The 19,964-nt window shown below is 39.2% G+C and overlaps 1 protein-coding gene across 1 annotated transcript in view; it reads left to right on the forward strand.

Moving 5' to 3' along the window:
* DDX4 (DEAD (Asp-Glu-Ala-Asp) box polypeptide 4) overlaps positions 1-19,623 on the forward strand; it is a gene marked incomplete at its 3' end in the record, with an annotated part of 19,775 nt that extends 152 nt beyond the window's left edge. The window contains 15 exon segments of the mRNA XM_008939148.1: positions 1,812-1,990; positions 2,900-2,963; positions 6,029-6,149; positions 6,341-6,409; positions 6,838-6,912; positions 8,745-8,831; positions 9,195-9,278; positions 11,883-11,954; positions 13,841-13,983; positions 14,468-14,559; positions 14,561-14,616; positions 15,883-16,033; positions 17,177-17,306; positions 18,258-18,424; positions 19,478-19,623. Coding sequence (XP_008937396.1) covers positions 1,812-1,990; positions 2,900-2,963; positions 6,029-6,149; positions 6,341-6,409; positions 6,838-6,912; positions 8,745-8,831; positions 9,195-9,278; positions 11,883-11,954; positions 13,841-13,983; positions 14,468-14,559; positions 14,561-14,616; positions 15,883-16,033; positions 17,177-17,306; positions 18,258-18,424; positions 19,478-19,623 — 1,636 coding nt within the window.
* Between the last annotated feature and the right edge of the window lie 341 nt (positions 19,624-19,964).

Raw genomic sequence — 19,964 nt, forward strand, 5'->3', positions numbered from 1 at the left:
GGCGTGTTTCTCTTCCCTTCCCTTCCACGCCTGACCCTGCGGCCTAAGGTGGCTGGCAGGCAGTGGTCCCCTGTTCCTGTGATTTCTTGAAGGACCTGGAGGAACTTGCCCTTATCTTGCGTGTTGAAAAGACAGAGCTTTCTTAACAAACACTAGCAATTTTAGTCTCTCAAAACCTTGAGGTGCCTTGCCTCCCCGGAGGATCCTAGCGCGCAGTCAGTGTGCAGCTGCTTTAATGCTGCCCTGTTACATTGCGTTGTGTGAGGGTGTGTACTTTTTGGAAGAGTATGTGCCATAAAAGAGACGCAAACTAGTGACTCACCTATTATCATATGTGGGCTAGGAGTTGAGTACCTGTATGGATAGGCTACTGGGCTAGCACAGGCTGAAAGAGAAGTAGCAAAAACTTACAAAGGGCAGAAACTTAAAATTGCAGGTCAGTTGTGGTAAGGGGTATTCAAGTACCGTTTTGTAACTATTGAAAGGGCTGGTTTCAGTTGCTTGCCATTTTCCTTTCTAATGCATTCCTGTTCCCTTATGGATGTCAGATCTGGTGTTTCTGAAGTTGTAAGATAAACAGATTGCTGTTTTTTGGGTATTAGCAGGCTGCTATTTTTTTGCAGAAGTAGGACTAGTTTGATAGTTCTTATTGCTATTGTACTGAGCAGTGAAAGGGTGGTGATGGAACTGCATTACTAGGGACTAGCAGAACTATGTCTTCTGGGTGTAGTTCTTGGCTGTGGCTTAGTTGTGAACTGTAGCCTCTGCCTCTGTGCTGTTGATGTGTCCTTTGGCTGTTCTATTTACTAAATATTCTGTTGCTATTCCTTCCTCTGACAGTTGCTGGATTGCTATTTCTTTTTACCACAGCAACAAATAGAATGTAGGTGACTCCCTCAGCTGGTCTCCATTCTTTTATTACACTTCATGTTGTTTTCAAACTTTATGGTCTTAAATGCATAGCTGCCATAGGAGTGGTGAGGAGTGCCTCTTTTTGAGGACTGTAGATAGGACTTTGGATATAACTTAGAGTATGTTTTTGGAAGTATGGTAGGCTGCTGTTAGCGTTCACTTCCACTGTAACTAAAGAGAGGAGTTTTCCTCTCTACCAGTGGGTTTGCTTGTTGCTGTTCAGGTACCACTGTTCGTTGTGCACTTCTGTGAGCTCTTTTAATTTCTTAAACATAAAACTGTTCTTCAGTAATAGAGAAATGGCTTAGATGGCCTTCAGTACCAAAGCTGGTAAAGGAAAAATAAGTGGAGCCTCATCTTTTTTTGATATCTGTGAGTTGTTAGGTAGACTGGTGTGCATGGAAAACTGCAGTCTTAGAAAGTGGGAATCAGACTTTGCAAGCAGACTTAAATTTATAGAAACCAATACGTACAGAAACCAAGTTGATTTCATTGCATCCAGAAATAGGTGGAGATGATGCTTCCTCTCAGATGTTCTAAGTTGCTTCTCTAAGTTACCTCTACTCTGGCAGAATTTTTTCCCCCTCTCTAAGTGAGCTATGCTACGACCTATATGGAAACCCAGCTCACTTAGACTGGAACTGGAAAACGGTGCTCGTAAAAGTTACTCTTGAATTAAATTAATTGCAGGAGAAAAACTACAGTTAGGCCAGGAGGTAGTACATTCAAGTGGTTAAGCTCTCTAGCTTAATGGTCTCCAGAGTTTGGCAACTGGTGAGAAGAATGCTTAAAATACAGTTCTGGAGTTTGTAGCAGAGCTAGGATGATGTCAGGTCTAGTTCTGAGCTCAATCTTTTGTAGAAATTGTTCCTATTCAATTTTACTGGTTTTTTTTACAGAGCAGCAAAATGCTTTGGTGTGAAATGAAGGCTAAGATAGAGGAGTGTAAGAAGAAACAGCTAAAGAATAATATTTTGCTTCTTCTGATATTGTTGAGTGAATATTGGTATCAAAAGAAACCAGTAAATGTGAGGAGAATCTGTAATGTATCTTTGATTGCTGCCGTTGGTCTTAATGGGTATTTAAATTCAACCTTGAGGAACAGAGAGGAAGAGGAGAGGCAAATGGTTTATCCAGATACATATAAAAAGCTGAAAGTGAGGTTACCAGAGGAAGTTACAGCATATATTTCCAGAATAGTAATTTGGGTTTAATTTCCTGTAGTAATTGCCAATCACATTGGTAAGTAAAAGCTGTAGAAGTACCTAGAAAGCACAGTCTTTGAGTAAAAGATTTGGTAGTTATGTGATGTTCCTTAGTCAGCTGGTGTTTTGACTTACTAGTGCATACCTGTTTTGCATTAAACAGGTGAAAGTTAAACATGGCCTTTGCTGGAAATAAAACTGACTGTATGAGTCAAATATGAAAAATTTGGTGCTGTTCTGAATTGTTTCACATGGAGTATCTAAATCTCTGAATAAATGAATGGGGGCTGAAATAATCTCGGGTATTTCCTTTCAAGATCATCTGTAAGCATCCTCTAGATGCTAGAACCCTAGAAATGCAGTTATGAAACTGGTGAAGACAGGTTTTTATTCACCATACAAACAGTGTGAAAGATTGGGAGACAAAAATAATTGAAAAGAGTATACCATTGTTCTGGGCAGTGTTACTTATGTTCAAGGCTTATAGCACTTGTTGGCAAGGTGACAAAGCTAATTCCTCTGTAAATCAGTGATAGAAGGCAAGGTACACTTGGGTAACTCCACATCAGCTCTGTTATGTGGGTTTGGGGACACTGATGCAAACAGTATGCCTTTAGTATACTGAAGTGTAGTCAACTGAAGTGAACAGAAGTGTCCAGGAGGCTGTATTTCAGGAGGTGCAGAAGGCAGCTTTCAAATGCAAGGCATATCAACTGCATTTGTATTTATGTACTTTACTGGGATTAGATTTAAGATGATGTTGTGTCTCTCTCTTTTTGTAGACTAGTTTCTTTGAAAGACCAAATGGCCCCTCGTCTGACTTTGGTACAGCCGCAGGCTTATTCGGTATGTGAAAGGTGCTTTTGATTTTACTGACATTTGAGGGAGTTGATTCCTTGAACAGTTTCAGAGATTAAGGAAACCAACAGTATTATCATTGTGATATTTTCATGTGTCCCCCGTGGAGTAAGCAATATCAAATTATACAGGTGACGTAATGAGTGAACTTGCCTTTTGACCCTCAGCCCTTCTTTCTTTATTGCAGTTGTGTTAAATACAGCAGATAACTTCTAACGAATCAACAGGTTACCTCACAAGAATTTCTAAAATGGACTATGCTAAATGTGAACACTATTGAAAATAATGTGTTGAATGCAATGCTGAGCAGCTTTAGGGAGGTCCTGTCTAACAGGGGTGTGGAAATTAGAAAAATTCAGATGAAGTTGTTCAGCAGAAACTTGGATCCATTTAAAAAAAACCCAAAAGCACCACCCCCAAACAAAAAAACAAAACAATACAAAAAAAAGAAACCACAGACAACTTAATCAGTAACAAAAGCCCCAAGACACAACACTGAGATTTGGATACAGAAGCTAGAGGAAGTTTAGATACGGAAGACAGGAGTTTTAAATACGCCAAGCCAGGGTTGCTGCTGAAGATAATTTGCTCCAGGCTTGACCTAGTGTGACTCTACAGTAGTTAGATCAAGGAAACAGATTTTCCTTAGTGAACTGACAGTCTGTGGGATTGTGCTAATCAAGGGTATTCTTGCTGTAGTCTGTGAATTTAGGAATGGTTGCTAAGACTGTTTGATGATAATTTGACTTCAGTGAAATTTAAGTCTGGGGTAAAAATCTCGATCGTATATTATTTAGCTCATTAAACTGTGGAAGAACAACTTGAATGTCATGTTAACAAATTGTGGTTAGTACAAACTGTGTTGATACCATATTGTGGTGTTGATACCATAGAATCATAGAACAGCTTAGGTTGGAAGGTGCTCTGAAAGATCATCTCATTCAACTTTTTTGTGGTAAAGGAAGACTAGATGATATTATCTAGCACCTGGTCCAATCCTATTTTGAAAATCTCCAGTGGTGGGGACTTCAAGTCTCTAGAGAGGTTGTTCCAATGAATGATTGTTTCCACTGTAAAGAATTTCTCTATTTTATCAAGATGAAACCTCTTCCAGTGCAGGCTTTACCTGTTGCCGTTTGTCTTCTTGATGTGGCTCTTTGTGAAGAGAAAGTCCGTGTCCTCTTTGTAGCTGCCCTTCAAGTTCTGAAATACTGTGATGAGTTCCTCCCTGAGCCATCTTTCTGCAAGGAGAAAACAACTAAGCCTCTCAGCCTTTACTTGTAGGGCAGGTTCTCCATGAGTTTGCAATTGCTCATGTGTTTGTCAGCAGTTAAACACAGCAGTATGTCTGTTGCTTGTGTGCGTACAGGCCCCTGCCTTTTAGTGTGTAGCTGAAGGGTAGGCTCTCTCCAGTTCCTTGCCCCAAAGACGCTGGGAAATGAGGAAGGGCAGGAACAGGATACCACTTCTGCTTCTTAAATTCCTCTGAGTCTAGACAGTTACAGGAATTAGAAAATTCAGAGGACAGGTTTTGCATTCATCCTAGCACAGAAGTGTTTTATGAGGTCTTCAGGTTGCTAACTTCAGTAATAGTTTGACAACAAAACAAATAGGAAAGGCAGTGCTTTTTGAAAGACCTTGAATTGCAAGTTAAGTAGAAGTGAGTCTTGGAGCTTCACATTTTGTTTGTTCTATTTCTTTCTTTCTGACTAGCCGTCATCTCTGCCTGCTAACCTTTCTATTATGTACTGAAAAAATAACCAGGTATTCCATGACCTGTGCCTCTTGTACTGAACTCAGGGCAGGGGGGCAAAGCTGAAAGTCTTACTTTCCTTGTCATCGTTAACCGTTTATTCCTTTCCTGAGCTAGCTATATTGTGCCACTTCAAGATCAGTGCGAGCAGTTTCAAAGTGTCTGCTTTGATTTAACAAAATCTTTCTGCTGCTTCCTAGTTGGACAGGGAACTCTAGCAATGTTTTCAAGCATAGGTAATAATATAGACATTGCTTACTTAAGCTCGATAAGAGCAAACCTTACTTGCTATTTAAATAACAACTTAAAGAACTAAAGCTGTCTCTGAAGCCCAGAGGTGGAAGGCTCTCTGTTGATAAAATTATGCATCTTGTCTTGACCTTGTTTTAAAGGATGCACCAGTGTTAGGGACTCTACCTACAACATAACGGAGAAAATAGTCTCATTTTTTTTATTTTGTCCTATAAAAGGGTGCATGAGCCTTATTTCTTTTTTCCCCTGTAAAACTTATAATTTATGAACAGATTGTGCTTCACCCTTAAATTAAGATGCAGTCTTGTATGCAGTGTGCTTCTGGGCTCTATGTAGTTTTATATTTAGTGATAGAGCTTACTTGTTTGACAGCAAATATCACAAGTAGTTAATGTATGCAGGTTAAGCTTTTTTTTTTTCCCTTGAAAAAAATGGTAGTAGTTGTGTTCGTATAAATCATTATAATGAGGATAACCTAAGAGTACTTCCTTGTGTTTCAATTTGTGTGCATTGTGTCTTGTCCTGGTTGATTGATTGTTAGTGAAAAGAATCTGACTCTGTTATCTGTGCTCAGTTTGGTTAAGGTGGAAGATATTTTCAGCTGTCTTGAGGCACAGCAGTTCCAGCTCCCTTTCTGTATGACAGATGCATCCGTCTTTATCTTCTGATCTTTTGCTGAATTCACTCCAGTACATCAGTGTCTGTTTTGTACTGGACAGTCTAGAACTGGGCACAGTGCTCTTGATAACTGCTTCATCAGTGAGGAAGGACCACCTGCCCCCACCTAGTGCCAGCATTGTTCCTAGTGTAGCCCAGACCACCGTTGGCCTTTACTGCAGGGGCAAGTGCTGGGTTTTGTTCAGTTTGTTATCCACCACAGCCCTCAGGTTTCTGTTTACAAAGATGCTTTCTAGCTGGTTGTCCCCAGTGTAGTGGTGCCTGGAGTTATGCCTCCTCAGGGGCAGAATTTTACATTTCTCTTTGTGGAACTTTGAAGTTCTTTCCTGCCCATGTCTCTATCATGTTCTGCACTTCCTCTGTGTGAAAGGCAGCCCTGCGTTATATGCCAGTGTTACGTGTCTGTGGGATTGCTGAGGGTGCCCTCTGTCCCGTCGTCCGGGTCATGGGCAAAGTAGCTAAACTGCGCTGGGCCTGGTATCAGTCAGTGGGTACTTTTGCTAGTGATTGGCCTCCAGCTGGAGGTTGTGCTGCTGGTGACATCCCTTGGACCCCGGTGGTTCAGTCCAGTTTCAGTCCTCCTCCCCACCCAGACGTTTAGGCTGCACTTAATTTGTTTGCATATGAGTATGTTACAGCAGAGTGTCGAAAGCCTTACTTGCCTTTTGTTTTCAATTTCCAGGTGCTGGTGAAAGGCCTAAAAGAAGTCAGCATAGGCAGGATCATTTTGAAGGGTATTCTAGGAGTAGAGGTAGGAGTACATGGTTAAAGTTTATAGTTTTGGGGTGATTAAGCCTTCCTTTTGGACAAAACATTTAGAGCGGAGGACCTTGCAACTGGTGTCTCAGTAGATTCTGGAAATTCAAGTACTACTGTGTTGGTAGGAGGTACTGTTGCTGAGTGGTGCTGTTCCATATGAAAAACAGCAGTTACACCTGTTCTAAACTTTGTAATTTTAATTCATTTTCTTATGAAAGGACACCTTCATCAGGTTGTATTTGGTGAGTGGGAGGTACGATACAGACATGAGGTCTCTCAACCTGAATGTTTCTGTAATTTCACTGTTGAGTTTAAAAATAAACCAAACTGAAACAACAGAAAAACCCAAACCCAAAAAACCCAAAGGCCTGCTGTGAAGTCAGGGATAGATTTAATGCCATTTCCTTTTTCTAATTGTAGATACTGATGAACAACCAAAGGCACAGCACTGGTCAAGGGGTGGATTTGGTAGCAGATGGAATTTTGGAAACAGAGGTAACTTTCTGGTGTGTCTGTAATTCTAGTGGCTAGTTTGTATTTGATACACTAAATTTCCCTATGCAGGTACTCAGTTTTGTTGTACCAGAGCCAAAGGAGTATTTTTAACGTGGAGGGTAATACCAGCCTTATTTCTGTATCATGTGGACGGCCAGTATCGCCTCTTACTTTGACAGCACAACATAAAATACCGCACTGTATTTGCCATAAGACAGGACTCTACATTTGAAATCAGTGTTTTGTTTACATCTTGCTTTGATTCCATCCTCTCTGGAGAGGGGTATTTTTCTGGTAATTTTGTTCAAGTCATAATGTAGTATAAAAGACAGCTGAATATTAGTATTTGCATATATGCCATGTGAGAAAGTATGCCAGTGCTCTTCTGTGAAAGACCTGAAAGCCTTCTTTGTTTAGTACCCATAAAGGAGTATTTAATCCCTGTCCTCTTCCTACTTAGAGTAGCAAGTAGGAAGTAGCACTCTTGTATGCAGTGCACATTGAGGAGGTTAGTACTTGGCAGTTTGGCAGTACTGCCACATATACTTCCACAAGATGCTGTCAGAAGCATGTAGGGCAGTGGAAGCCTACTGTCATGTAGCGTCTGGAGAGTTCTATGGTTGGAAGTAGGACTTCTTATGAAACAAGATGGAAGCCTCAGTGTGTGTTTGGGCATGTTTAGGAATAGCTCTGACCTGCAGAACAGCCATGGAGCCACTTGAAGTAGTTATGTTTATTCTTTAAAAAAATTCTGCGCAATCTTCCCATATCTGCCATAAGCCCATCATGCTAGGGGAATGGTGGACTTGTTTGGCTAAGCAGGCAGCAACACTTCGGTGCTTCTGTGGAATGGTGACCAGCAGTTCTGCTGTAGACTTTACAGCATTTGTAAAGTGACTCAAGCTGTATTTAAGGCCTGTAGTATTTATGGATGTTTGTATCTAGACTATTTGCATGTGAGCTTTTAAGATGCGATTAATTTTTATTTTTTAATTCGGTAAAGCTTAAATGACATAGCTTGCTATGCACCAGGCTTTAGTGGAGAAGGAGCTACAGATGCTGTTGTAGGAGAACTCCTAGGTCACTTTTAAGAGAAGATGCGCTTTGTCGTTAGAAGGGGATAGAACAGGTGTTCAGTTGGAGCATAAAGACTAAGGAGTAAGTGACAATGTAAGCTGACTGCTTGGATCACAACACCTGAATCTGTCCCATATATAAAATGAGAAATGCCTTGTTAATGCATATGGCTGTTTAACTTCATGCCAGTCAGGAGGGTGACTAGGGAAAGGGGTTAGAAATAAAAATACACTAAGCACTTGGCACTGCCTGTCCCAAGAGACTGAATAGGCAGTTCTGAGGAACCAAAAAAAAAAAAAAAAAAAATGGAAATTGTTAGATCTGAAAGGCAGGTTTTCAAATCCTCACTCTGTAGGAAGCAGTAATTGCAATATTTTACCTCATTCTACAGTACTGGTAATGAGAATGCTGTCAATTGTCCTGTGACTGAACTAGAGGACTGAACTGGTCTGCATCATGACTAAAGAGCTGAAAGTTAGTAGCTGACATAGCATATATGCATGTGAAGTCAAGTATTTGAAGACAATGCTTGATTTATTGCAGGAAGCAATACTACTGAAGAGCAGTAGGCTCTGCTTACACTTTTTGGCAAAAAACGTTTCTTTTCTCCTTCTTTTCATATGTTGAGGCAAATCACTTTTATGGTACCTAGTATGTGAATGTATAAAATAAGTAGTGTGAAGAATAATTGCCAAATAAAAGACATTTGATCTGCACCTGCAAACTAAGTTTTTGTATGCTATGCTCTACTGCAGATTTTCAAGAAAATAACGTTGCAGGAGATTCTAGTACACAAAACAGAGGTTTAAGAGGACTTCTTTGTGGCTTTGGACGGGGCGAGAGTAAGTTTGTTGTTGTTTGTGTGTTTTGTTTTTCCTTTAACTTATTTTATTTTATATTGACTGGTTTGTGTGGGAACAACATGCATTGGGTCATTCTTTCTTGGTTTGCTTGCTTCCTGAGAACTACAAGTATAAAAAGGAAAGCTGTGAAGTAGCTTCTGTTCTTCAGCCACGTAGAACATTCATGACATCTTTGAAAAATAGTATTGCTGGGAATAATACAGCATAGGCTGGAGTTACAAAGACATCTTTTGGGGCTGTTGCACTGCAGAGTTTTTGGAGTAAATAGTATTAGCTTTAAACATGTGATTTCGTTATGCTAATTTTAGACACTTTATCCACTATATTGTTTATTACTTACAGGTACTGAAGATGAGAAAAGAAACAGACCTCAGCCTGGCATTTTTCCTGGCTCTAGAGGAAGAGGAGCATTTGAAGGTCATGCAGGTGAGATTTTTAGTATGGTGGCGAACCTTTCACATCTCCTCATTGCTGATTTATTGCAATGCAATATCTTGTTAGCTTTGCTAAATGCTATCACTGTGATTGTTCTCCCTGCCTGAATTAAGAACCTACTGCAAATGTTAGGTAGTTTGTTTGCATGCTCACACAAGTCATGTTTGTAATTTGGATAAAGTTCAGTAATTGGATTTTCAAAGGTAAAAGAAGCTGTTCTCTTTTGTAATTTTTTTGCTTGATCTTACTGTTACTGGGTTGGTTAACACATGGTGAAGCAGCGGTATAAACCCCAAAAGCCTTTAAGAACTGGTTGCCTTGAAATAGTCACTCTAGACTTTTTCCACCCCCCATATAAAGGGAAGTACTGTTTTACGTTTGTCTACGCTCACAGGTAAGGTTTGTAGCTCAGATACTAGTTCTTCCTACTGACTTCATTGTAACGTTGGGTTTTGTTGCTGTCTGCAAAGGATTATTCCTTCATTCTCCTTAATATCCAAAGAAAATTGCTTTGCCTCTGTTTGACTTAATTTGACCTACATTTTTCAGGTTTTTAGTTCAAATAATGGTTCTTAGAAACTTAAGTGTTTATAGGGACAACATGCTAATACTCACAATGGAGAAAACTGCATCCTTAACACAGGGTAGTCATTCCTTACTTTTTTCATGACCATTGTATAAAGTATTAGTACCTGAAGACGTTTGTGGATATCAGTCGGCAGCAGTTGCAGTAGTCTGTATAGAGGTGTGGGAAGATACTCCTTCATAAAGTGGTTTGTTGAATGGGAGGTGTATCCTTTTACAGTCAAGAGCATACGGGTCTAGTGAAGGAGCAGTGCAAGCACTGCTAGGCTGTTTTGGTGCCTCCATCTCTGAATAGTGGCCTCACCACTCTATTAGTGCTTGCAGAGGTAACAAGTGTAGGGCTGTGCCGGCTTTTCTTAAAACAGTTATGCTTTTTGCAATTAGAAATACTATTACATAGTACTTCTGATGGAAAAAAAGTGTTAAAGTGATTACACACACTGTAAGTTGCATCTTTGGTTGGCTTCTCTCATCTCAGTGGAGCTGTGGTTTTACAGAGCTGCTTAAGAGCATTGCTGCTGAACAGAGCATTCCTGATCCAAGTCACAGTACTGTCTGCCTCTTCAGAACTGGTATTTGTGTTCAGAGTTAATAATTCAGTCTTGTTGAGAACGAGCAATGAGGTTAATGTGCTGCCATGATGCTGTTCTTTTGTGCGTGTGCTGCTGCAGTGAGGAGTGCGGACAAGAGAGGGTGAAGGACACATGGCAGGGTCACCGTCCTGTGTACTGGTCCTAAAATTAGTCTCATGACATGGTTTTTATGAATGTCTTGAGCGACATGTTTGAATGGAGAAGCTATTAACAGATTTTGGTGTCTTTCCTCTTTATTCAGTCTTGTTTCCCTTATCTTTTTCTAACCCCCTTTCTTTTCCAGAGAGACCTTTTATTAAAGGGGTTTTTTACACTTCCCTGAAATCAGCAAGGCAATGTCCTGCACAGAGTAGCTAGAGACTGCCAGTTATGTTTTAAGGCTTTTTGTATTTGTGTGTAGTGAGAGTAAGGACTTAAAACATGTTCCAGAAATGCTGCTATTAATAACTCAGTCTTAATACAGTTTTTACATATGTAAAATGTGCTTCCTCACTCTTAAGACCAAACATCCTTGTTTTTCAAGTGATACTGAAAGGAACATGCACAATAAATGGATGTCAAGGTCAGAACTTTCATGGAGAGGATGTTATAAATGTGTTTGTTGAAATAACCGGATGGTTTTCTCTTCTGATTTAAATTCTCTCCTAACTCTTGAAAAATTACTGTGATGACACTGACCTTTATGGCTATAGCTTTTTAGTTGTTTAAAAGTTGATTGTGTGGCATAAACCAAGCATCTCCTGATTTTCTGGAAAAGCTGAATGGTTCTTAAAACTGAGATGTTGTAACCATAATCATGTAGGTATCTCTTGTTACTCAAAATATTTTATCCATTTTAGGGGAACAACCTCACTTAAGAGGTGACAAAACAAGGTTATGCATCTGACATTCCTGTGGCTTTTCAATTTCTTGTTATAGCTGCTTTTTATTTTCTCATGATTCATCTCAAGTGAATATAGACAACTATATCTGCCTTTACAGAGCCTATGCTGGCTTTAGGAGAGATCATTCCTAGTGGTTGTCTTTAAATACAGCTTGGTTTATCTAGACATCTTGTGATGGTTATCTCATAAGCTGAGATGATTGCATTTGATTTGATGATAAGGGGCTTGATATGAGTCAAGGACCAGATCTGGTTAGTGAAGTCCTTCAGCAAGATGCAGGGTTTAGTTCCTTCGTGTTGTTACAGTGAAGTCCTTCCAAGCTTGGTGTTTTGACATCCTCTTTTTCTGCCCTTTAAAACTCAAACATTGGGACTTTGTCTTCTGGGTTTTTGTAACTGAGCTGTTATTACTTCCCTGAATATTTCCACTCATTCTACCAACTGTATCAGGGCCTACTGTTGGGGTTTCTGGGAATTTTTCATTAAGGTTCTTGTTTAGATTTTCTCTCAAATGATCTTTTTTTTCCCTAAAAGCAAGTAACTTTGAAATGCTTTCTTTAACAGCACCTTACAAAGAAACCAGTGAAGAAATGGGTTCTGAAAGAGGTAAGTAGCTTCTCTGCAAGTAACACACCAGTTTTTTCTTGCTTTTAACTCAAGGAATATTCTCTTAACGTTGTTGGAAGTAATTGGGTGGAGAAGGTAGTGGTAAAGGTAAATGCATAATCATCTTAAAACTGTTCGTGTAACTTGAGTTGGTGAGCAAATAAGGTTTAACTCAGTATTTTTAAAGTGCGCATCTGTATATTACTGGGCAACACAGAGGTTGTTCTCATGTAAATTGATTAACTTTTTGAAATAGTTTTGTTGAATTCCTCTGTTGTTGGCTGTTTCTTCTTCACAATGGTAAAGCTTATTTACTTCAGACACAAGTGTCAGAGAATTTAATTGGCAGTAGTGTAGGCATCTGAAATGCTGGGGTTTATACCCCAAGCCCCGAGTTAAGGTTGACATATGGGTGATTCCCACAGCCCTTCATAAAGAGGTGGTGAGTTTGCCTTTCAGCTTCCCTCCAGGGTGTGGCTGGCCCTGCAGGGAGAGCCATAAGGGAAATGAGCCCCAGGGGTCCCGCATGAAGTAACCAAAGGTCAGGTGTTCTGCTTAGGGATAAAAGCTGGGACCACTTGCGGGAAGGGAGAAGTGTCTATCTGTGATGTGGACGCACTTCCCAGAGCTTCCTGGTTGAGGAAGGACCTCCTGGCTCTCCTGTAACTGGGCACTGGTCAGCTTGGACCTTTGTAATGCAGGCTAGGAGGGTGAGAGCTGGCCATGGGTCCACCTTTATCGTCTATGTTTAACCTCTTGGTCTGGCCATTTCCCATTCCATCTATTGGCAGCCTTTGTTCTATGTTTATTCCACCCATTGTCAGTCGGGTGATGTCTTTGTTGGGACCACTGGGGGTAGCGTCAATTGCTTGTGAACTAATTGACTTGTTTGTACCCCCAGCAATTGTCCATGGAATGTCCTTTCTATCCTCAATACAGTCCACTTCCTGGTTTGTCTTTCTGCTGGCCGTGTCATTCCTGTTAGGCCTAGTCACTGGCAAAACAGCATCTGATGACGGTCATTGAAGCAAACCACAAAGAAGCAGCAGATTCTCAGTTTCAAATGCTGTAGCATCTGGGATGCCATTTCTGGAAAAAGGGCTGGATGTGTTTTACTGAGTGCAAGTTATTAAATAGAATTTCATAATTTCTGTGTGCACATCAAGTTGAAAAGTGTAATGAATAATGACTTTCTGACATGTATTGAAAGTGTTAGTTGGGACAATCTGTTAGAATGTTTACTTGCCTACAGCATTTTCTGCAAATGACTTTAGCCTTATTTTGCCTTTGTCTTACTCTTGAAACGCAAAAAGACAAATAGTGAACTGCTGACTTGGATGAATAATTTTGATTCCTGATCTAGCCTTATTTGAGAGCCTTGTGAAATGTTTTTTACTGCTAACCTTGTAATGTGCAGGAAATAATAATTTTATACCTCTGAGTTTAATAGCTTGAAGAACACCTTGAGGAATACAGAACTATACATGTACTGCAATGAACAAATTAATTTTATCCTTGTGTATTCATAAATATATTGTTATCAGATAGGATAATTTATAATGTAATGTGTTTTTGTGGTAGAATTGTTTTTTTGTGTGGTGATAAAGTAGAGCCTAATTAATTTTTGTGAGTAGCTCTTCAAAGTACAGTCCTTGTGCAGATGTGAAACAGGAGTGCTTTACAAAAGTCTGACTCTATTTCTGAGTTTAATTCTAGTAGAATAAACTAAGTTCTAATTTAATTAATTTATGAAATGTCTTGCCTTCCTGGGAATTGGAGAGAAGTCTAAATAACACACCACTGAACTTAACTTCAATTGCTCCATATTTAAAATAGTTTAACCTTTCTTTATTTTGTTTATAAATTTGAATGATTGTGTCCTTAAGGTCCAAAGGTGACTTATGTGCCCCCTCCTCCGCCTGATGATGAACAAGCCATCTTTGCACATTACAAGACAGGGATTAATTTTGACAAGTACGATGAAAATGTTGTTGAAGTGTCAGGAATTAGCCCTCCAGCACCATTACTGGTTAGTGAACTCTTTTATCTTCTGAAAGGTTCTCCTACTGAAGTTGAACTGATTTTGTTGTGTATGCTGCTTTCTGGTCCTGGATATGGATGTTTCTTTAGCTCCTCTTACTAATTCTAGCACAAACACTAAGTGTGTATCTACTATGTGAAATGAAACTGAAGAGTTTTAGATTTCATAGAATGTCCTGGTGTGAATTTACCTGCTTGAATACAAATGTATGGCTTCTGAGCTGTTTTCTTTCAAACGTAAGAAGACCAGCTGAAGGCCCTCACTGTCCTACAAACAGCTTTACTTAAATGGCATGACCAGGTTGAAGAAGCCTTTGAGGCTTTACCTGTAGGAACTTTGGCAATCTAGATGACTGGGGAGACCCTCTCAAAACTTAATACAGTGTTTATATGTCTGTATCCTACAGTATGAATCTCAGGTTTTAAACTTAACTTCCTTGTTTGCATACCATTAAAAATCTTTCATCTTACAGACTTTTGAGGATGCCAATTTGTGTCAGACTTTAAATGTGAACATTGCTAAAGCTGGATACTCTAAACTTACTCCAGTGCAGAAGTACGGCATAAAAAAAAGGACGAGACTTAATGGCATGTGCCCAGACAGGATCGGGGAAAACGGCAAGTATTTTGTGTGCTGCTGGAAGTGTACGACCTTTTATAGGAATGCCTCAGGCTTCCACGGGCCACGTGCTTCACAGCTTGTTGCCTAATGATGTGGCTTGCACTGCAGTGACAGGAATAGTATTAAGCACAGATATGAGTGATGGATGGATGGATTGTCACGTTTTTGGGCTGAATTTCTTTTCTAATTTCAGTGATTTAGTGTCTTGGTACAGCAGGCCAGTCTTCAGTGCTCCAGATAGATATTCAGAAGTATAGGCAGTCATAGAAACTGCTGATAAGAAAAACTCAGCAGTTGGAAGTTATTGATTTGTTTTGGTTTTTTTTTGTGTTGGTTTCATTAGTATATGTGTTTTCGTGGTTTTTGGTGGTGTGGGATGTTTGTTTAGGTTTTGGTCCTTTTTTTTAAAACGTATGCCAGACTGTAATTGTGTGCTAATTTAGCATTCTTGGTTTGATGTCTTATCTGCACTGTACTTAATTTTAGGTAATTCAGTGTTAATTATGGAACAGTATTGAGAGTTGATACTAAGCTGACAGTTGTCTCAACTTGTTAAACTATCTAATGTATCCAAATCTAGCCGCCGACAGCTCTGTGTGAGAGTATTTCTACGTTAAGTGTAGCTTTTTTGCCATTCGGTATAGTGTGGAATTCTGCATCTATTGTGTAGCTTATTGGTTACTTGTTTTGAAAAATCTCTTCTGTGTGTAGAGGGGGAAAATGTCCCAAACGTAAGCTATAAATATTCTGAATGCTTTTGGGAACTGCTGTACAGGTAATGTCTTGGGGTTAACTAGTCTTACATGAAACTAAGGCTGCTGGTACAGCCATGTTGCAAACTGATCTGCTGTTGTAGTAGTCTGGAGCATGGTGATAAATGGTTACCTTGCAAATCTACTGATGGTAATATAAAACCTGTACATACATGTTAGGGAGGGTTATTGATCATGGAGTACATAATTGTCAATGTATGTCAGCATGAATTGTGGAACTGCTGGAAGAACCCATAATTTAGCTGCTGGATGACTATATTTCTGCATTATTAGGCTCTTAAGGTCCAGAGAGGTACTGTCATACTTGGACAAGGAGGAAAAAAGCTTAAATGATCTGTAGTGTATTCAGGTCAATCCTTTTGCAGTCTGGTTTCCTTGGAGCTGATAATGTGCTATATCATTCTAGCTTCAGGATTGATACACAGCTTGTAGTGTAACTAATGAAGGCTTTAAGACCAAACAGCATAAATACTGCTGCTTTATTTTTAGGCAGCTTTTCTTCTACCAGTTGTGGCCCTCATGATGAGAGATGGTGTAACTGCCAGTGCCTTTAAAGAGCAGCAAGAACCAGAATGTATTATTGTCGCTCCAACTAGAGAACTGATAAATCAGATCTTCCTAGAAGCAAGGAAATTTGTGTATGGGTAAGATTTTGCACCATTGCCTGGTGTTGATTATTGCTTTGTCTGAATGAGCAGTGCTTCACTGCTGTCCTAATACTTCAAAAACTTTTGTGCCAATCAAATGACTACAAACACTTGAATTTAGATGGTAATGCTGGCTTGCTAGGCATTTAAACTCTTAATCTTCATGACATTGGATTGTGGGGGGAAGTGAGGAGAAGCTTGCTCCAGCTTGAAGAGGGGATAAGTACTGAGCTTGTCACATCACCTTTGTTGATTGCCTTATGTAACTTATACTTGCTTTTATTTTTGTCTTGACAAAAGTAGAGGTGTGTCAAGAGATTTTTAGTTAACTTTCAGTGACGGTTTTTAGCAACTTTGTATTTCCCAGTATTTCTGGTCTTGGATAGGAATTCCACAGCTGGAGTAAGTTCTTTTCAGCTGAAATTAATATCTTCAAGAATAGACAGTTGGAATTTGAGTATGAAAATACACATTGCATGCATGTAAAAGCCTTACCAGGTTATAACAATAAGTTTGTAAACTTGCTTTTCAGCTGCATAAAGTAGTTCTTGCTTGTATAGGCAGCTTTGTACAGGAGAAGAATAGATGATGTAGCTTTACCAGGTAGATTTAACCAAAAACCTCATTAGGAAGAGCATGATGGGTTTGCCATCTAATGCTTTAGTGACTCACTGCATGGCCAGTGTGATTAGTTGCTTTACAAAGGTCCACCTGTGTATCTTTTTTTTCACCATTCTTTGAAGGTGTGGAAAGATTACTTCTGAAGTTATAAGGGCATATATTGGGTGCTTCTGTGTCTTCCAAGTATGCTGAGTAAAAACAGCATACAGTGTCTAACACGGTTTTAGCACTTCATGCCAGTAACTCCCAGTTGACAGGAGAGGGAAGAATGCAGATGAAACAAAGTGTTCTTTCCAAGCAAGCCACCTGTGCAGTCTCTTTTATGCAGTATGAAAGGAACTGTGAGCTTACATCAAGTGATTTTTCTGGTCTTGAGTCCGGATTTTTGTTATAAGCTGTGCTGTATGGCAAAGGAATTGAACCACTCTAAGCTGGTTTATGGTAGATATGATGGATTTTTTGTACATACTTCCATGAAACAATACTATTTGCATACTTACTTATTTTTCTATATAATAGAACTTGTATAAGGCCTGTTGTGATCTATGGAGGTACACAAACAGGCCATTCAATTCGTCAGATAGTACAAGGCTGTAATATACTATGTGCCACTCCAGGAAGGCTTCTAGACATTATAGGAAGAGAGAAGGTAAGATGTTAAAATTTAATCTGAATTCCCTAAGTATTCTTAGCTTTTTACATACTGGTTTTCATTCTTGAAATTTGATAGAAGCAAAGATAGAGCAATGAAAATCAATCAACATGCTGCCTTTGTACAAGCGCGTTCTTGAAATACAAGTGAACTTTTCTTGGAGTATCTAAATACCATATAAATGAGGTTTTTCAAAAAGTAGCCTGAATCCAGATCTCTTCAGTCCCTTTCAGGGCCTACTGGAAAATATCAGTCTAAATCAAACTGGCTACCACGTTCTTGGCAATGAAGTTTTACAGTTTAAATAGACGGAACACCTTCTCTTAGTTCCTGTGGAAAATTCCATATCAGATTTTCACTTGATGTTCCTTTGTTTTGCTAGAATAGCTTTTATCGATCTGGAACTATGGTGATATTAATTCTTGCAGTGTTTTAATTTTGATTTTATTAAAAATATTTTCCAGACATTCAAAGTTCAAACTGCAATTGCTACATGTTGTGACAGTGGCTCAGTGGTGTTGCCCTGGACAAGTGGTTTGGAAAAAGAGTTCTTGGCAGTAAACTAGAGACTGGCTTTCTGTGGGTGTTGGGCTTCTAGACAAAATGTCAGTCTTGGTCAGCAACAGTGAAATTGTCATGTCCTTGATGCTTTCTGACACTTTTTGTTCTTTCAGAAAATGTGTTTTTTTGAGTTTATGTGGGAGTTTCTTGATTTACATTGCTGAACCAAATTCTGAAATGCTTTGGTGCTATATTAGAGCCAATGCAGATTATAAAATAGAGGTTGAAGTGCAAATGAAGCATTAATGCATATAGCTTTTAATTTTTGGATAATTAATTTCTACTAGAGTAACATAAGTAGAAGGTTGATTTTGGCAATTAGGACATTGTATCAGTGCATACTGTCAGTGAACCAATGCCTTTTTTTTTTCACTGAAATACTTGCAGATTGCTTTGCATAATGTGAAGTACTTGGTGCTAGATGAAGCAGACCGTATGCTTGATATGGGTTTTGGGTTAGATATGAAGAAGCTGGTTTCTCACCCAAGCATGCCACCAAAAGACAAACGTCAAACACTAATGTTCAGTGCCACTTTTCCTGAAGAAATTCAGAGGTGAGTAAAGTCTATAAAGACTAATGAACTTCAGCTTAGCATTTGGACTTTTGTATCTCCTACTAAAAGGTCTTTTTTCTTCCTCTCTCCGTTCCTGTTTTTTATTTGCTCTTCCATTTTTCAGAGAGTTTAAACTTGCCCTGTAGTTTCTGTTTAGAACTGTCTTTCTATGAGATCTGAAACCAGTCAGATCTTAAGTCCAAACACTTAAATTTCTAGTAACTTGTTTGCTGTGAAACGCACATTTTCAGTGTCAATTACACCTATAAATCAGGTGGGAGATTCAAGCCCTTAAAGCAGTCTTTAGTGGTTTTAAGGCTTTTTTAGAAATCTGTTCTAAAACTTGAGATTGCCTGTTTTCAGTTCAAGGCTGGCTAGTTTACCATTTGAATTTTACTGCAGTGGAAGCTGCTTTGTGTACGCTGGACATGAAGCACACTTGTGTATCAGTAAGTTAATACAGTTTAGTAAAACTCAAATAACCTATTCTGGCAAGTTTGACCTCTGGGATAACTGAAGAGAAATGATGTCTCAATAAAACCCAACTTCTGCCTATGGCAACTTGTAAATAACTGCCATGTAGTAAACTGTTTTTAGGTTTTTGTTGAACAGTAAAAAAGGATCGTGTTGTCTCTTGCAGGCCTGTTTTGAACTCTGGCTTGTGTAGAATTCTCTCCTTGTCCCTCTGGTTAGTAATGAAACAGTGCCCCAGGAATGGTTCTGTGATCGTGTATGTCAGTGATACGTTTTCTTAAAAGCATGTATGTGGAACTCTTTCTGAGATGGCTAGAAAATTCAGTATCTGTATTATACAGAGACAATTAGTCTGTGCACATTCTTACTTATCAAGTTTTGTTGTACATCTGTCTATAAAACAATCCAGACTCTTTGCTTTTTAAAAAATGCACCTATAACGAATACACTCTGCTTTGTAAGGAATGATACAAGTGTTTGTTGTAGAGGTGGTTTAAACATAAATGAAGTTACTTGATCTTAAAGCAAAAATAAGCTATGCAATAGCTTTCATGTTGCTCAATTTTGTTTGTTTTCAAGGTTGGCTGGTGAATTTTTGAAAACTGATTATTTATTTCTTGTTGTTGGACACATGGGTGGAGCTTGCAGTGATGTGCAGCAAAATGTTCTTCAGGTTTCTGAGTATTCCAAGAGGGATAAACTCATAGAAATTCTGCAAAACATAGGTACCTTTCCTTATTGCTGATTGTTTTCCAGGGAAGACAAAATTGTTTGCTTTTAAACTTGTGCTCTTGCTATTGACCATGTTATAATTCTGTTCTGTTATGGGTGTTACACACTTTACAAGACTACTGATACAAGTTTGAAGCAGATCTGAGAGAGTTCTAATTTTTTAGGCATATCTGCGTTATTGGTGTTTGTTAAGATCTTATCTCTGCTGAGTACTACCAGACAAGCTTCCCAGATGGTTAGTTTCATTATATGGTCAAAGACAGCTCTGCAGGATCTGGGGGTGTGTCCTGGGTTGGTTTTCCACTGGGGGCGGGCAGCAGCCGGCCCAGCTGGG

This window comes from Merops nubicus, unplaced genomic scaffold (genome assembly GCF_000691845.1).
Source record: "Merops nubicus isolate BGI_N331 unplaced genomic scaffold, ASM69184v1 scaffold41670, whole genome shotgun sequence".
NCBI classification, from domain to species: Eukaryota; Metazoa; Chordata; class Aves; order Coraciiformes; family Meropidae; genus Merops; species Merops nubicus.